General features: G+C 43.2%; 1 protein-coding gene across 2 annotated transcripts in view; it reads right to left on the bottom strand.

Annotated features, from left to right (window-relative positions):
* Positions 1 to 292: 292 nt before the first annotated feature.
* The window catches only part of dcun1d3 (defective in cullin neddylation 1 domain containing 3), a 52,008-nt gene continuing 34,690 nt past the window's right edge, over positions 293 to 17,610 (bottom strand). For both annotated transcript variants that reach the window (XM_078240855.1, XM_078240856.1), the window contains exons 3-4: positions 10,361 to 10,902; positions 293 to 3,089 (exon numbers count right to left, since the gene is read on the bottom strand). In XM_078240855.1, the coding sequence (XP_078096981.1) occupies positions 2,567 to 3,089; positions 10,361 to 10,794 (957 nt within the window). In that variant the 5' untranslated portion in view covers positions 10,795 to 10,902 and the 3' untranslated portion in view covers positions 293 to 2,566. The remainder of the gene's footprint in view (positions 3,090 to 10,360; positions 10,903 to 17,610) is intronic.

Here is a 17,610-nt window from a genome sequence, read left to right as displayed (position 1 = left end):
TGATCACAATCCCACCCAGGCCCTATTCCTGTAACCCTCATTTACCCTGCTAACCCCGACATTAGGGTCAATTTAGCACGGCCAATGCACCTAGCTCGCACATCTTTGGAGTGCGGGAGGAAACCCACGCAGATATAGGGAGTGTCTGCCAACATAATGCAAGTCTTTCTTTAACCTGCCAAACATTCCCACTGGCATCTTTACATGCATAGCAAAAACAAATCTACAGCAACTATCTGCGGAAGCAAGATAAAACTGTGGAATTAAAAAGTAAGTTATGGACGATCAAAGCTATAAAGAATGCAATTGACTCTTTTAATTGGAAAATAATCAGTACGTAAAACATACAAAGCATTTCAACTTTAAATAAATCCATTATTTATACAATATCTGAATACATAAAATGTACAATTGATGGTAACAAGACAAGTGTATTGGTAGAAACACCATTAGCAGAACATTGTTTATTTCAGTAAGTTACCTACAAGTGAAGTAAGGAGAAGATAGAAAATTAAGTGTAACACAACTAAACAAACTAACAAGACTCACAACAACCCCACTGAATTGCAGCCCAGAAGTGTAAGCACCAAAACTTATTCTATAAAATATACATGTAGCACAAGCTAAATGCACAGATTATATATCAGAGGTTTTTTTAAGAATTAAATTTGCAATCCTGCTATAGAAAATTCAGGGTTGTCGTTTTTTGTGTAAAAATCCAAGGAAGGAGGAACTTGCAATCCAAAAGGACAGTACAGGCAAGGTTCAAAGTCCGAGAGCAACTTCGAATGAGGGGAAAATTAAAATGTTAGAAAAATGTCATTCTTTTCTGTTTGAAGCTGGAAATCATTCATTTGATGCATTTGTTAAAAACAAAATTGGCGTATCACACCAAAAGTTGCAGAATGCAATGACATGGAGGGCAGAAGCAGACTTTTCCACATATCACAACTATAAATTTCTTTGTAACAAAAATACAGTAAAATGGACATTTTTTGAATTTTTCACAAAACCTTGAATGGACACCAGAGGGAAAAAGGGCTGAACCTCATCAGATTAATAAAAAGTTGTAGTTCAGTAATAAATTCAAGAAAAAAATAAATCACATTTCAGTTGATTTTAGTTAAGGCAACAGTATTTGCAGGACTGATCCCATTCCTTTATGCCCTGCTGCCTATTGCTTTTCGAATACTCTTGGTGTTAAATCTGTGCCGAGACTCTGAATATAGTGCAATGAGCTTTGTCAACAGGCCACCTTGACACACCCCGGTAGCAATGGTGCTCCCTCCAGTGAGATGCTAAGGCAGCCGTAAGATTTGATTTTATCTAAAAAGGTAGGTCTTTGAACTCACTAGTAATCGAGGCAAAAAATCATCAATGGGGCTTTTATGGTACCTGCAGGTGCAAACTACATCAATGCACGTTTTGTGCCCCAGTGGACTGGGTTTGGTGAATATGATCATGTCACAATGTGCACTTTCTAAATTGGAACAATGGACTGTCGCAAGTTGAAACACATCAATGCTTTTAGATACAGATTCCAGATCACCGGTGATTTTATCAAGGGGAATTCAAAATAACCCATATGTTTATTAGGTGTACACAAGGATACAAACTTTACAGAGATGAGGCCACACGTGAAATGTGTGTACATGTACTGCAAACCCTGGAACCTTGTACAGTGTACAAGAGTACAGTGTACAAGAGTACAGTGTACAAGAGTACAGTGTACAAGAGTACAGTGTACAAGAGTACAGTGTACAAGAGTACAGTGTACAAGAGTACAGTGTACAAGAGTACAGTGTACAAGAGTACAGTGTACAAGAGTACAGTGTACAAGAGTACAGTGTACAAGAGTACAGTGTACAAGAGTACAGTGTACAAGAGTACAGTGTACAAGAGTACAGTGTACAAGAGTACAGTGTACAAGAGTACAGTGTACAAGAGTACAGTGTACAAGAGTACAGTGTACAAGAGTACAGTGTACAAGAGTACAGTGTACAAGAGTACAGTGTACAAGAGTACAGCGCTAACACAACTACCAGTTAGATTATACTGAAAGACGGCGTGGCTGCTTGAACTGTAGGAGTCTTGCACTTTGAACATCGCGACACTTCTCCAATTCTTGATCAGTAAACCGGTAAATGTTTAATACTGTCTTTCATTTGATACGACTCCCATTGCTACAAGCAGCATCACACACACACCAGCCTCTTCATCGTTCAATTTGCTGAAAAAGTGAGCTCGGGCACTGTTCAACTTTTTTTAAACCAAGGAATTCCATAACACCACAATTAAAATAGCAAAGACAAAACTCTGCAATAACAATGTCAGATTACTTCACACTAGTAGTATTCAAAGGCTGAAACGGATGCTGCTTTTTATTAGGGCAACTAGTGAATTACTGCATACTTTTGTGAACAAGCATCTTAAAAAAAGTATTACCCAATTGCTTAAAAAGTGCCTATAAATTATTACAGCATCTTGGAGCCCTTTTAGCAACAAGGCAATTGGAGGTGGTGAGGAGCAGTAACCTACATACGCTGTCATTATCAGTTATTGCTCACTACTCATTATCTGTTACTTGGTAGTCTGTAGCAATTTGTCCTAACATTTCCACGTTTGCAGCAGCCTCGGTAACTAAATGCAATGCTTCTTCAGCAAGAACCTCCTTTCTTCTTCTTTCCATTTCCCATTCTACAAATGTGTCAAACAGACTCGGCCAAGCCTCATCCTCGCTGTAGTTTGTTAGATCGGGACCTATCACCTGAATAAAATTTAAGAACATGTTCCACGTATCCCGAGAGATTCCCTTTATTCCAGGCGGGTTCTCAGTTAAGAAGCTCAGCCACTGGTCCAATATGAAAGGAATGTTCTGTGTGAACACCAGTTTCCAAAGAGCAACAGCTATTTCCCTCCGTAGCGATCGTTGGCCTTCCTCAGAATCTAGCCCAAACTGAAAGGTAAATCGATACAAATCTTTGAACTTGTCTTCAACTTTGGCTTCATTCATAAGGCTTGGGAATCTGGCACGGATTCCGTCAATACTGTCTGCATTTAATGCCTTACATCCTTCCACAAATTCTTTCCTATAGCACAAGAATAAAAGAAAATCAAAAGGCTTGAACCACACGCAAAATTTGGCTGAAGTAAACAAAATGTTTCTGATGCAGTTATTTTAGAAAGTTAGAGACAGGACACTCATTCAACTCAAGTGACAACCATTATGTACACAATTAAGTTAATTAACAGGATGCTTTTAACCCAATATTCAGAGCAACATACATTTCAGCAAACTAATAAAAGAATCCATTAATATAATGAGAATGCAAGTTTCAGTGCTCTGAATACAACTCTGGCTGGTCCAATGATTGAACTCATTGGAATGTCCATCACACTTTACTTATTCGTGGGACATGGGCATCGCTGGTTGGCGAGCATTTATTGCCCATCCCTAGTTGCCCTTGTTCAGAGGGCAGTTGAGAGTTAACCACATTGCTGTGGCTCTGGACTCACATGTAGGCCAGACCAGGTTAGGAATTTCCTTCCCTAAAAGGACATTTGCCAGAATGATCAATGTCAATTTTTAAAAAGCTGTGCCAGACAAAACTGCCCCTGCAGTGGAAGATAACGACAAAGGTGTTACAGCCAATCAAAATGTAAAAACCTGTTCATCCTCTTCGACTAGTTTTTATAATTCTCTGCTGCGCTCAAAATCGCAAAAATAAAGTGACTTGGTGAATTATGCAAAAACTAATGCAAGCTTTTCTCCGTAATACATGGCCGGGTCTCACTATACAGTTGATTATTTTGATGAACTGGGTCGCCACAGAAGGCAGGTCATTGAGTGTATTTAAGGCAGAGATAGATAGGTTCTTAATTGGTTTGGGGGATCAAAGGGGAAAGGTGGGAGAATGGGGACGAGAAACCTATCAACCACGATTGGATGGAGGAGCAGACTCGATGGGCCGAATGGCCTAATTCAGCTTCTATGTTTTATGGCGTTCCTCCCTCCGTACCCCCCCCCCCCCCCCCCCCCCACCCACCCACACAAAAAAAATTGAACTCCTGTCACCTTCAGATGGTGGTGAAAGATATTTAAAAGTTACTGGATTGCGGGGCTGAATGAAGTTTGCTTCAAATCTCAGTACAGATGATCGAACCTGCATTTATGTAGCACCCTTCACAACTATGGGAGTTCAGCTAATGAAGCACCTTCGGAAATATAGTCACTTGTAAAATAAGCAGCCAATTACGTGCACAAGATCACAAAGAGAGTGGTGAAAGAAACATCAGTTGCAGGTATTGATTGAAGGATAAATGATGCCCCGAACACTGAACTCTCGATTGTTTTCAAATAGTGCGAGGATCTTTCACAACAACCGCAGAGGATGGACAGGGTCTCCGTATAACCAGGGATCATTCAGACACTCAAGCCTACTCTTGCATTCATTCAATTAGATCATGGTTGATCTAAAGCTCAACTCCATCCACCCATCTTGCTTTCCTAACTCTGAATATGCTTGCTTAACAAAACGCTCATCAATCTCAGTTTTAAAACCCACAGCTTGGTTTAAAACCCAGCCTCAAGAGTTCCAGACTTCCAATACCCTTTGTATGAAGCGCGCTTTGTGAATTCAACCCAAAATGAGCCAGCACCAATTTTCAGGGTACACCCCCCAACATGACTGAATTTTACATCCAGATTGAAAGGAAGGGTGGGTCTAAGATTGGTATTTCAAACTTAAATAAGGGCAATTATGTAGGCATGAAAGTTGAGCTACGTGAAGTGAGCTGGGATACTAGGCTAGAGAATAGATCAAGAAACAGTGGTAGGCTTTTACGGGGATATTTCAGAATACTCATTGTATATTCCTGAGCCATTATCCATGGTTAACTGAATTTAAGGCAAGCATCAAACTTAAGAAAAAACATGTAACTGTGCAAAAGGTGAGTGGTGGGTCAGAATATAAAGAACAGCAGAGAATGACTACAAGGTGAATCAGAAGAAAGAAATTAGAGTGAGAGAGGAAGCTGGCTCAGGATGTGAAAACTGCAAGTGTTTTTACAGGTATTCAAACAGGAAGAGGGCAAATGAATGTTGGTTCTCAGGAGTGTGAGAATGGGGAGGTAATAGATAAAGAAATGGTGGATGAAATGAACAAATATTTTGCTCCAAATTCACTACGGAGGATACAAGAGGCATTGCAATAATAGGTGTAAATCAGGATGCGGAGGGGAGAGGGGAACTTGGTGAGGTTACAATCATTAGGGAAGCAGGTACTGAACAAACTGATGGAGCTGCGTGCAAGCTGACAAGTCCTGATGGACTTCATCCTAGGCTCTTAAAAGAGGTGGCTAATGTGTTGTGTGTTAGTTCCTAAAATTCTACAGATTTTGGAAAGGTTAATCAAACTTGGTAGTAAATGTAACCCAGGAGACAGAAAACAGGAAATTAGATGCCAGTTGCTTAGCATCTGTCATGGCAAAGGTATTATTTTTATTTATTAGTCACAGATCGGTTTACATTAACACTGCAATGAAGTTACTGTGAAAATCCCCTCGTCGCTACACGCCAGCACTTGTTCGGGTACACTGAGGGAGAATTTAGCACGGCCAATTCACCTAACCAGCAAGTCTTTTGGACTGTGGAAGGAAACCGGAGCACCCGGAGGAAACCCACGCAGACACGGGGAGAATGTGCAGATTCCACACAGACAGTGACACCAGCCGGGAACCAAACCCGGATCCATGGCACTGAGAGGCAGCTGTGCTAACCGCTGTGCCACATTAGAACTGATTAAAGAAGATATGGATGGGCACTTCTAAAAGCTAAAGGTAATTGGGAAGAATCAACATGGTTCTATCAAAGGAAAACCATTTTACTAGAGTTCTTTGAAGGAGTAACATGTGCTGTGGATAGGGGGAGCCTGTAGATGTACTTGGATTTCCAGAAAACATTTGATAAGGTGCCACATCAAAAGACATTGCAAAATATAAAAGCTCATGGTTTAGGGATAGTAGATTAGCATTGGATAGAAAGTTGACTGGGCTGGCAGAAAACTGTATACAAAGAAAGAGTCTTCGTCTGATTGGAAGGTTGCGATGTGTGGAGTCCCGCAGGGGTCTGTGCTGGGGCATCAACCTTTTACAATTTACGTCAATGACTTAGATGAGGGCAGCAAAGGCATGGCAGCCAAACTTGGAGACAGCATAATGATAAGTAGGAAAGTGTGTTGTGAAGGAGACATATGGAGTTTGCAAATGGATGTAGATAGATTTAGTGAGTGGGAAAAATCTCTTGACAGATGGAGCATAATGTGGTAAAGTACAAAGTTGTTCACATTGGCAGGAAGAATAAAAAAAAAGCAGAGTATTATTTAAATGGAGAGCAGCTGCAGAATTCCAAGGTGCAGAGGGACCTGGGTGTTCTAGTGCATGAGTCACAAAAAGTTAGTCTGCAGTTGCAGCAAGTAATCAAGGCGGCTAATGGAATGCTATCTTATGTTATGAGAAGGATTGAATATAAAAGGATATCATGCCTCAGTTATACAGAGCATTGGTGAGAAAAATCTTGAACACTGTGCTGTTATGGTCTCCTTATTTAAGGAAGGATGTATCTGCATTGGAAGTGGTTCAAGTGAGGTTTATTAGATTAATACCGGGAACAAGCGGGTTGTCTTAATGAGAAAAGGTTGGACACAGACTGGGCTTGTTTCCACTGGAGTTAAGAAGAGTGAGGGGGTGACTTGATTGAAGTCTATAAGATCCTGAACAGTCTCGACAAAGTGGATGTGGAGAGGATGTTTCCTCCTGTGGGTGAGTCCAGAACTAGCGGGTACCGTTTTAAAATTAGGTTTAGGACAGGAATGAGCAATTCTCTCTGGGGGTTGTGCGACTTTGGAACACTCTGCCTCAGAAGGCAGTGGAAGAAGGATCATTAAATATTTTTAAAGGCAGAGGTAGATAGATTCTTTGCGGGCAAAGGAATCGATAAAGGCTATCAAGGGTAGATGGAGAATGTGGACTCAGAGCCGCTATATTATTGAATGGTGGAGCAGGCTTGAGGGGCCGAATGGTCTACATTCTGCTCCTATTTTATATATTCAGGATCATCCCCCCCACTGGAGGAAATAGTTTCTCTATACAATCACAGGATGGTACAGAACAGAAGGCCCTTCAACCCATGTGTTTGCGCTAGTTCTTCGGTGGAACTGACCAATTAGCCCCACTCTTTTCCTTATGTTTTTCCCTTTAGCTTTTTATCTAATTTTCTTTGTGTGTTACTTTAATTATTCATTTGTGGGACGTGTGTGTCACTGGCTGGGCCAGCATTTATTGCCCATCCCTGGTTGTCCTTGGAGGGCACATTGCTGTGGCTCTGGAGTCGCATGTAAGCCAGATCGGGTAAGGACGGCAGATTTCCTTCCCTAAAGGGACATTAGTGAACCAAATGGATTTTTCCGACACTTGACAATGGTTTCATGGTCATCAGTAGATTCTTAGTTTCTGATTTTTATTCTGGACTATTAAATCTGCTTCCCTCACTCTTTCGGGCAGTGCATAACCAGAGTAAAATAACTTGCTCAGTTAACAATTTCCTCATGTTGCCTCTGATTTTTCTGCCATTTGCATTAAATGCCTGTTCTCTGCCGAACGGACCCAAGATCCCTTGGGGACGAGTGACCATAATATGATAGAATTCTTTGTCAAGGTGGATAGTGATGTAGTTGATTCTGAGACCAGGGTCCTGAATGTCAATAAAGGTAACTATGATGGTATGAGGCATGAATTGGCCATGAGGGACTGGGAAACATTACCGATAGGAGAGACAGTGGACAAGCAATAGAAGGCATTTAAGGAACAAATAGGTGAACTCCAAAGTTGTTTATACCTGGTTGGCGCAAGAGTGATAAGGGAATTGTGGCCAAACCATGGCTGAGGGAAATTAGAGACAGTATTACATTCAAAGAAGCATACAAATTTGCAAGAAAAAGCAATAAGCTTGAGGATTGGAACAGTTTAAAATTCAACAAAGGCAGACCAAGGGATTGATAAGAAAGGGAAAATAGAGTATGAAAGTAAACTAGCGAGAAACAAAAACCTGATTGTAAAAGTTTCGACAGGTACGTAAAGAGAAAAAGATTGACAAAAATTAATGTAGGCCGCTTACAGACGGAAACGGGAGAATTCATAACAGGGGACAGAGATTGGCTGAGGAACTAAATTCATACTTTGGTCTATTCTAATGTATCAGAAGTTCTGAGAAAGTTTTAGTGAGGAGCTGAAGGAAATCGGCATCAGTCGAGAAATGGTTTTGGGGAAATTGATGGGATCGAAGATGGATAAATCACCAGGTACTGGTAATCTTCATATTAGAGCACTTAAGGAAGTGGCCCTGGAAATAGTAGATCCATTGGAGTTCATTTTCCAAAATACTTCGGACTGGTTCCTACAGATTGGAGGGTAGCTAATGTAAGCCCACTATTCAAAAAGAGGTAGAGAAAGAAAACAGGGAACTATAGATCAGTGAGCCTAACGTCAGTACTAGGGAATCAAGGATTTTGTAACTCAGCATTTGGAAGGCAGTGGTATAATCAGACAAAGTCAGCATGGATTTACAAAAGTGAAATCATGCTTGACGAATTTATTGGAATTCTTTGAGGATGTAACTAGTAGAGTTGACTGAGGAGAACCAGTGGATGTGGTTTATTTAGACTTTCAGAAGGCTTTCGATAAGTTCTTACATAGCAGATTACTATATAAAGTTAAAACACATGGGATTTTAAAAAATAACTTTGTGTCACAAGTAGGCTTACATTAACACTACAATGGAGTTACCGTGTAAATCCCCTAGTTGCCACACTCCGGCGCCTGTTCGGGTGCACCGAGGGAGAATTTAGCATAGCCAATGTACCTAACCAGCAAGTCTTTTGGACTGTGGGAGGAAACTGGAGCATCCGGAGGAAACCCACGCAGACACAGGGGGAACGTGCAAACTCCACAGAGTGACCCAAGCCGGGAATCAAACCCAGGTCCTTGGTGCAGTGATGCAGCAGTGCTAATCACTGCCACCATGCCGCCCATCGCAGGTATTGTCTTGAGATGGATAGAAAGCTGGTTCGCGGATAGGAAGCAAAGAGTGGGCATAAATGGGTCTTTTTCCGATTGGCAGGCAGTGGCTAGTGGGGTTCCGCAAGGATCTGTGCTGGGACCCCAACTGTTCACATTACATATTAATGATTTGGAAGAGGGAACTAAATGTATTATTTCCAAATCTGCAGATGATACAAAGTTGGATGGGAGGGTGAGCTGTGAGGAGGATGCAGAGATGCTTCAACATGATTTGGATTGGCTGCGTGAGTGGGCACATGCATGGAGGATGCAGTATAACGTAAATGTGTTATCCACCTTGGTAGCAAAAAGAGGAAGGTAGGTTATTATTTGAATGGGTATAAATTGAGAGGTTGATACTCAGTGAGACTTTGTGTCCTTGTGCATCAGTCACTGAAAATAAGCACGCAGGTACAGCAGACAATAAAAAAGGCAATGGTATGCTGACCTTCATAGCGAGAAGATTTGAGTATAGGGATAGGTATGCTTTACTGCAATTGTATAGGGCGTTGGTGAGGCCACACCTGGAGTATTTCGTGCAGTTTTGGTGTCCTTATCTGTGGAAGGATGTCCTTGCTATAGAAGGGAGTACAGCGAAGGTTTACCGGGCTGATTCCTGGGATGGCAGGACTGATGGATGTGGAGAAATTGAGTTGGGTTAGGATTATATTCGCTGGAGTTCAGAAAAATGAGGGGGGGTCTCATAGAAACTTATAAAATTCTAACAGGACTGGACAGGGTAGAAGGATGTTCCCGATGGTGGGGGTATACAGAACCAGGGGTCGTAGTCCAAGGATACAGGATAAACCAATTTAGGGCCGAGATGAGGGGAACTTTCTTCACCCACAGAGTGGTAAGCCTGTGGAATTCACTAACACAGAAAGCAGTTGAGGCCAAGGAGGAAGTAGATTTAGCTCTTGGGGCTAAAGGGATCAAGGAATGGTGGTGGGGGGGGGGGGGGGGGGGGGGGAAGGAAAGAGAGACAGGAACAGGTTACTGAGTTGGATGATCAGCCTTGATCATTATGAATGGCGGAGCAGCCTCAAAGGGCCGAATGGCCTATTCCTGTCTCTTATTTTCTATGTAATAAGAGAGGGCCTTATTGCAAGTGTCCTTTCAGTCAGAGTGGAATATTCCATCTCGTCCAGACTGATCCCATCAGTGAGCTGTCTGCACTGGAATCATTGCAACCTTAAAAACAAACTTGCTGCAGTGATCATTTTCAAATGTCACCTGAACTCCTTACCTGGTAAACTTGCACATAGTGGCTGCTTGAAATTTCCACGCTAATAACAACACTATGAATTCAGTAGGATCCACAGAAAGGTCGTTGCAAAACCACTCCATTCCCTCCTCTAAGATGGCATCCTCATGTGTGTCCTTATACCTGCTAAACAATTCTTCAACTCTTTTAAGTGAGAATTCCTCGCGATATGAAAAGGATTCTTCTTTTTTACTGTCTCCAGAGTGAGCAAGTTGGGGCTGGGTTGATTCCACTATGTCAGTTTTCTTTGTTCCATTGGCAAGTATATCGCCAGAAGCCTTTGCACACATTGAGCTAAATTCTTCACCAGGGCTGGCAGTTTTCTTAACGTGTGATTTGCTACCAGATTCTTTATCTCCAGTTTTACTACCCAGAGAAGAAGGGGGGTTTTTGCACTTGGTGACACACTGGCCCATGTTTCTTAACTGCAGCTCTAAAGCAGTCCCCTTCCTGTCACACTCCCTCTCTGCTCCTGTTGCTCCATACACTTCAACTTGCCATCAGGAATGCTGTTTAAAAAGAAACTGGGGAGGAAAATAAAAATGAACATTAATTAGTATTTCACTATTAAGCTAGAATTACCATCTTAATCTTGTAGTGGGCATTAAAACAGTTATCAAAAACATACTGTGGCCAGAAGTATAAAAAGCTCGATACAATTGAAATATAGTTTTTGACACAGACCCAAATCTAAGATTCCCTCACCTACCTATCCTTCAAAGTTAAATCTTGGATGACTGGAATTTTGGCCAAGTTCATTCTCAATATATAGAAACCCTACAGTGCAGGAGGCCATTCGACCCATCAAATCTGCACCAACAATAATCCCACCCAGGCCCTATCTCCGTAACCCCACATATTTAACCCGCTAATCCCTCTAACCTATGAATCCCAGGACACTAAGGGGCAATTTAGCATGGCCAATGCACCTAACCTGCACATCTTTGGACTGTGGGAGGAAACCGGAGCACCCGGAGGAAACGCACGCTGACACGGGGAGAACGTGCAAACTCCACATAGACAGTGACCCAAGCCAGGAATCGAACCCAGGTTCCTGGAGCTGTGATGCAACAGTGATAACCACTGTGCCACCATGCAATCAGAAATAACATTTTTTTTTTAAAAAAGACCGTATCTCAAAGAATTTATTCAGTCTAAATAAACAGATAGAGAAGTTTAAATGTGGCAAATGCTGAATTAAGATATCTAAATCATAGAAACCCTACAGTGCAGAAAGAGGCCATTTGGCGCATCGAGTCTGCACCGACCACAATCCCACCCAGGCCCTACCCCCATATCCCTACATATTTACCCGCTAATCCCTCTAACCTACGCATCCCGGGACACTAAGGGGCAATTTAGCATGGCCAATTATCCTAACCCGCACATCTTTGTACTGTGGAAGGAAACCGGAGCACCTGGAGGAAACCCACGCAGACACGAGGAGAATGTGCAAACTCCACACAGACAGTGACCCAAGCCGGGAATTGAACCCAGGTCCCTGGAGCTGTGAAGCAGCAGTGCTAACCACTGTGCTACCGTGCCACCCTCAGTTGATTAGTTGATAAAGTTGATTAGAGTGAAAATTTCAATTAGGCAGTAACTTTTTTTAAAATTGTGGTTTGTTTGACAATAGATTGGGAGTTTTGACATGTGGCACAGTGGTTAGCACTGCTGCCTCACAATGCCAGGGACCCGGGTTCAATTCCGGCCTTGGTCACTGTCTGTGTGGAGTCTGCACACTCTCCCCGTGTCTGCATGGGTTTCCTCCGGGTGCTCCAGTTTCCTCCCACAGTCCAAAGATATGCAGGTTAGGTTGAATGGCCATGCTAAATTGACCCTAGTGTCAGGGGGGGGATTAGAAGGGTAAATATGTAGGGTTACGGGAATAGGGCCCGGGTGGGATCGTGGTCAGTGCCGACTCGATGGGCCGAATGGCCTCCTTCTGCACTGCAGGGATTCTATGATCTACAATGATTGTCAGTATCTGGAGCAGCAATCAACATATCACAAGGATCGTTTTTAAAGTGGGTAGCAAAGAATATTGTCTCAAGGTTGATTGTTCCATTTCTTCCTTTGCAGCCGAAAGCGCACAGCTCAATGTAACATTACAAAGTGTAGAGCTTGGTGTAGCTGCCAGGCTGCATTGACGCTAACATCGATGTACAAATACATGCACATCAATACAAATGATTTAATCAGATCACAACTTGTGTATCAACAATCTGTACATAATGACTGACAATGAAATGATTGCTGGTCATTTTGTCTCAAGAATCTATATTTATCAAAATTCACACAACATCCTACGAACTTTCCATTATTTCTACCGTTTCAATGTCCTTTAAGTTTATTAGTGTCACAAGTAGGCTTACATTAACACTGCAATGAAGTTAGTGTGAAGATCCCCCAGTCGCCACACTCCGGTGCCTGTTCGGGTACACTGAGGGAGAATTTAGCACGGCCAATGCACCCTAACCAGCACGACTTTCAGACTGTGGGAGGAAACCGGAGCACCCGGAGAAAACTCATGTAGACATGGGGAGTATGTGCAGGCTCCGCACAGACAGTGACCCAAGCTGGGAACTGAACCCGGGGAACAGTCCCTGGCGCTGAGAGACAGCAGTGCTAACCACTGTGCCACCCCAACTGAAGCATGTAGGAACATTGCAGGCAAACTCAAGGACCATAAGAAAAAGCAGAATTAGGCCATTCGGCCCATCGAGTCTGCTCCGCCATTCAATCATGGCTGATATGATTCTCATCCCCGTAACCCTTGATCCCCTTATCAATCAAGAACCTATATTTGCATTAAAGACACTCAATGACCTGGCCTCCACAGCCCACCGAGTTCCACAGATTCACCATCCTCTGGCTGAAGAAATTCCTCCTCATCTCAGTTTTAAAGGAGCGTCCCTTCACTCTGAGGTTGTGCCCTTGAGTTCTCGCCTTACACTAACACAGCCGTGTCACATTTCTTCCTTCTGCAAAGTTAGTTCCTGAAAGTTAACAGTGAACACAACTGCGACAACCCTTCCCTCACGTTAAAACTTTAGATCAACGACCCTACCTGCTCATTTCGTTGGTAACAGTATACCATCAATTGCACGGTTAACCACTTGGATGGAGTTGGGTGTACTTTAGTTTATTTCTTTACCACGAACAAGCGAGTGGATATCGTGTTACTTCTTTTGACACAACAACAAAGACAAATTTTCACATTCACAAGATGGGACTTGTCTCCCGTCTTGAATAGATCAGGTTAGATACCACGCCAGACTGAAATCACGGTCCAAGAACTATTTCCTTTGCCCAGTTTGCCCAAAAGCTGACCAGCAAATTGCAAATGCAGCTCCCTAACTTGCACCACATTCAGACCTTAGCTTTCAACGTTCATGCCTAGCTCACTCCAAATTTTATTCAAGTTGTGACACACTACTGACTTACGACAAAACTCATCTATTCACATTTAAACGGTCAAGTATGTTCACCACAGTCAATACTATATTTCTAAAGGTGTAATTAAAATAGCAACAAGTGCCATTGATCTGGGTTTTAGACACGAAACTCATTCTGAGCTGAACTGAGTATCAGCCTAACCTGCTCAACCTTTCCTCGGGTTGTCCCTGGACAAGCCTCGGTGAAGAGAATCTTTTCACCCTGCTCTGGAATGTTCTACCAGAAAAGGTGATGGACAAGAATTCCAGAAATAATTTTAAAACGTTGAGTTGAAGAGAATAATAAACATACAGGGTTATAGACAAAAAGCAGGGGGTGTGGCATTAAGGATGACTGTTCGTTCTAAATGCTAGCACAGGAACAATGGGTCAAATTGCCTCTGCGTTGCAAGTGGAGTCTACTTGTACTATGAAAATATAGAACAAAGGACAAAGAAAATTACAGCACAGGAACAGGCCCTTCGACCCTCCAAGCCTCATGCTGCCCGACTGAACTAAAACCCCCTACCCTTCCGGAAAGAACAAAGAAAAACATTTTTAATTCCAGATTTTTTTTATTGAATTCAAATTTCACCATCTGCCAAACCTGGGTCCCCAGATCTAGGTCTCTGGACTACTAATCTAATGACTATATCACTATGCCACCACATATCCAATTTATTTTACTGCCATTAAATCGAGGGAGTTCGCCGAGTACTGAGGCTCCAATTTCCAATGAGTTAATCTAGGTGCTGCCAAAGCAGCAAAGAAACATAGAAACATAGAAGACGGGAGCAGGAGGAGGCCATTTGGCACTTCGAGCCTGCTCCGCTATTTATTACGATCATGGCTGATAATCCAACTCAATAGCCTAATCCTGCTTTTTCTCCCCATAACCTTTGATCCCATTTGCCCCAAGTGCTATATCCAGCCGCCTCTTGAATACATTCAATGTTTTGGCATCAACTACATACTGTGTTAATGAATTCCACAGGCTCACCACTCTTTGGGTGAAGAAATGTCTCCTCACCTCCATCCTAAATGGTCTACCCTGAATCCTCAGACTGTGCCCCGTGGTTTTGGACTCCCCCACCATCGGGAACATCCTCCCTGCATCTACCCCGTCTAGTCATGTCAGAATTTTATAACTTCCTTTTGCGGAATGAAGAAGCATTATTCTCTTATTTCTCAGCCAAACTGATTACAGTGTCAACTGCAATAGTTTTGCCATGACGTAGGCAACACCTGGTGTTACTCAATACAGGTTGCTGTTGTGATTCAGGTCAATTTTCTTCAATCCAGCCCTCAAATCTCCTGTTTTATTGTGCAATCTCACTCCTCCCACTAGGTGTGCTAACGCTTTCTCAGAAATTCCACTACAGGTTTGCAACACCAGATACCTCTTTTCAAAATCTCACACCTTTACTTTCCAAACCAGGTAAATCCACAGCAGCTGACTACAGGTGAGTCACTTGCTGCAGAATACCCAGTTTCTAACTTGATCTGGTAGCCACAGCATTTAAGTGGCTCATCTAATTGTGTTTCTGGTCAATGGTAACCCTGGGATATGGATGGGAGGAGGACTGGACATTGCAAAGGCCATGGAGAGTCTCTCTCCTAATGGAGATTGATGGGTACCTGGCTCTTGTGACGTGAATATTCCTTACCTACACCAGCCCTAACCCAAACGCTGTCGCTGTGTTACTGCATGTCATGACGTGAAGATGCCGGCGTTGGACTAGGGTGGACACAGTAGGTCTCACAACACCAAGTTAAAGTCCAACAGGTTTATTTGGAATCATGTGCTTTCAGAGCACTGCACCTTCATCAGGTGACTCACCTGAGGAGGGAGCAGCACTCTGAAAGCTCATGATTCCAAATAAACCTGATGGACTTTAACCTGGTGTTGTGAGGCTTCTTACTGCATGCGGGCAAAGACTGTTTCAACATTTAAGAAATTGCATATGGAGTTGGACACTCCACTAAGGGCAGCACGGTGGCACAGTGGTTAGCACTGCTGCCTCTCAGCACCAGGGAGCCGGATACAATTCTGGCCTCAGGTCACCGTCTGTGCGGAGTTTGCACATTCTCCCCGTGTCTGCATGAGTTTCCTCCGGGCGCTCCGGTTTCCTCCAACAGTCCAAAGATGTGCGGGTTCGGTTGATCGGCCTTGCTAAAATGACCCTAGTGTCAGGGGATTAGCAGGGTAAATATGTGGGATTACAGGATTGGGGCCTGGGTAGGATTGTGGTCGGTATAGACCAGATGGGCTGAATGGCCTCCTTCTGCACTGAGGAGTTTCATAGAATCCCTACAATGTTCTCAGACTCTGACAATGGGCCTCAAACATGGGCCATGCTAAATTGCCCCTTAGTGTCCTGAGATGCGTAGGTTGGAGGGATTAGTGGGTAAATATGTAGGGATATGGGGGTAGGGCCTGGGTGGGATTGTGGTCGGTGCAGACTCGATGGGCCGAATAGCCTCTTTCTGTACTGTAGGGTTTCTATGATTTCTATGAACAGCCGGAATCTTCCTGTGTTCTACAAAGGACACAAGCCAGTGAAGAAATTTCTCCAGCGGTCAACATGGATTTCAGTTTCACTCGCCTTCTTGATAACAAAGTCAGGCAAATCTGGAACAGCCCGATTAGTTTTGGAGCACCAGAGCTTCACCAGTACAGGCAGGATATTGTTAGGACTCTAGCCCTCGCTATATCCAGTGCATTTAGCAGATTCCCAATGACACAGAGCGAATCGGATTGGCTGCAGAGTGTGATGGCGGGGATCTCTGGGAATCGGATTGGTTGCACAGTGTGATGACAGGGATCTCCGGGATGGGAATCAGACCTTTAACACTTCTGGTTGAGGTTTTGTAGTTCAGGCTGCGGCCCACCATCGCTGAGAATGGAAAAAGCTCCTGGAGCTTCCTCCATCTGTTAGTTCATTAACTGTCCACCACTATTCACAACTGACCCTTGGCCTGATCCGCTGGTTGTGAAATTGCTTGGCCTGCTTCAGCTTGCTAACTTCAGTTTAGCCCAAATACAGTCCTGTGCTCTAGTTCCACCAGGTTTGCATTTCGTTTTCAGGAAGCCCAAATATGCCTCCCAGAATGCCCTTCCCCCATTTCAGTGTTACGATCCCAGTTGATGTTACTACTGGACAAGTCAAGTCACAGGTTGGAACCTGGCTCGATAGATCCTAACTATTTTTTGTTTTGAAACATGGAAAGCAGCTACTGAACAGAGTCACAGGAGTCAGCTAATGCACTCTTAACAAAATAATAAAATCACTAAACAAGATAAACTACAACACTCCTTCACTGCACATACACCTTTACAGAGGAAGACACAATTACAAAATCTAGCCTAAACTTCAATGTTCACAGCAAGTACACAGTCCACATAAACCAGGTACCCCACACTGAAACCAAATGACAAATGCCACCTGAAACAACTCCTACAGATTTCCCACCAAATCCTCCAGGCGCTTATCACACCGAGAGCAAACTGGTCTCACCAAAACTGACTTTCATATGAGGATTTCCAACCTCCAATCAAAGAACACAACTTGGAATTTTCTCCTAAATGGCACTCTCTCTCAGATGTCTTCACCAAGGATCCACCTCCAGGGTTTCAACCTCTCCTTCCGATGTTCTCCTCCCCAAGAGTGCCATGTGCATTTAAGCTTCACATCCACGAAATCTTTCTATTACCCAGCTGTGCCAACAGAAAGCATGGCTTCACAGGCCCATAGTAAGGATTCATCAGCCTTTGGCTGTCACCTGGGATTTTCT

The sequence above is a fragment of the Mustelus asterias genome, chromosome 23 (genome assembly GCF_964213995.1).
Source record: "Mustelus asterias chromosome 23, sMusAst1.hap1.1, whole genome shotgun sequence".
NCBI lineage: Eukaryota > Metazoa > Chordata > Chondrichthyes > Carcharhiniformes > Triakidae > Mustelus > Mustelus asterias.
Note: the sequence above shows the minus strand (reverse complement) of the source record. Positions and strands in the feature narration are given on the sequence as shown.